This window comes from Ceratina calcarata, unplaced genomic scaffold, assembly GCF_001652005.2.
Source record: "Ceratina calcarata isolate Rehan_Ccalc_2016 unplaced genomic scaffold, ASM165200v1 scaffold1135, whole genome shotgun sequence".
In the NCBI taxonomy this organism is placed as follows: domain Eukaryota; kingdom Metazoa; phylum Arthropoda; class Insecta; order Hymenoptera; family Apidae; genus Ceratina; species Ceratina calcarata.
In genome coordinates, this window is record NW_017132287.1 from 9,199 (window position 1) to 10,522 (window position 1,324).

At 38.1% G+C, this 1,324-nt stretch overlaps 1 protein-coding gene across 1 annotated transcript in view; it reads right to left on the bottom strand.

Moving 5' to 3' along the window:
- The window catches only part of ergic53 (lectin, mannose binding protein ergic53), a gene marked incomplete at its 3' end in the record, with an annotated part of 9,617 nt that extends 8,522 nt beyond the window's left edge, over positions 1–1,095 (bottom strand). The window contains exons 1-3 of the mRNA XM_026811729.1: positions 895–1,095; positions 595–651; positions 1–249 (exon numbers count right to left, since the gene is read on the bottom strand). Of these exons, the coding sequence (XP_026667530.1) occupies positions 1–249; positions 595–651; positions 895–1,063 (475 nt within the window). The remainder of the gene's footprint in view (positions 250–594; positions 652–894) is intronic.
- Positions 1,096–1,324: the final 229 nt, after the last annotated feature.

Consider the following 1,324-nt stretch of genomic DNA (forward strand, 5'->3'; position numbering starts at 1 on the left):
TCCCATCATTAATCACTGCCATGATGTATGGGTTGTTGTGCTTGTTATCATTATCGAAGGAATCGAAGAATATCCCAAGACCATTCCATTGATCTGAACTACCGAAAACGGTTCCGTTGTAAGCTCCCTTGGAACTGGTGTACCAGAATGCCAAGCCATCGGCGCCGATTCTTCCTCTTCCTGTTATTCTGAATATTAGGTCAACTTCCCACCAGTCGAAATTCACTGGCTGCTTTACCCATATAGCACCTGTCCGCACACATCAGTTGTTCATAATGCAAAGTAATTTAATAGTTCTTTCATAATTCAAAGTAATAGTGAACGTAGATATATTAGTAGCCTGTAGATTTCAATGGAATTATAGAAAATTTGCATGTAAGAAAATTCAGCTATTGTATATGATTTCTAATAATACATAAAATAATCAATGTCAATCTCACATAATCAAATTGTAAAAATGAAAGATCTGTATAGATAGATTATATTCCTCAGAGTATATCTTAGAAAATATGATTTTGTATAAAAATTTGCAAGTCTAATTATAAAAAATATTTTATTACACATATTTCATAACTTTTAGATGGTCTCTCATACCTTTTTGACTTCTCATCGAGGGAGCAACTCGAACGTTCTCCGCACTGGCAATTGCATCTGAAATTAGCGAATAAATGTATAAATAAAAGCATTTACACTTATTAGTGACAGATCAGACAATTTTGTTAAATAAAGAGTATGGTTCCATTTGTGAAAGTGATCAAAAGGATGGAGTCCGATCGGAATTATTGTTTCTGACATAAATATTGGTGAAGTTTATTTAAATAATATGAAACCCGGTCGCGGTAAAGTAACATACGGTAACATCTCCCTAAGGTTAGATTATGATGTTTCACTTACTTCCGCCGTACTCCCAGAAAGGTACGCTACCATCCTTTTGCGCTAGGTACGGTGGCTTAAAGGAGTACTTGTACTCAAATTTAGCATGCGGTGTTTGCCCTAAATCGGCGGAAATATAAGAGAACACGTGAAATAATAAGAGCCACCTCACCTCAGCGGCCATCTTCATCTTTACCAATCTTTACTGGCAAAGCTGGTGAAACCACGGATGCGCAATCGTGAGACTTACTGTCACTAGGAGTTTAAATGCGCATACGCGAATGACGTTTCAACTAATAGTGTCACCTGTCGCCACTTGTCGCCACCTGTGCCATCACTGCCATCATGAGTGCCACAATGTCATCATTGCTGCGTACTGTGCGCCAGTCGTTAGATGGGAATGAAAGCCACTGGGGACCCACTACCTTTGACTTTGACTATATATGTACAG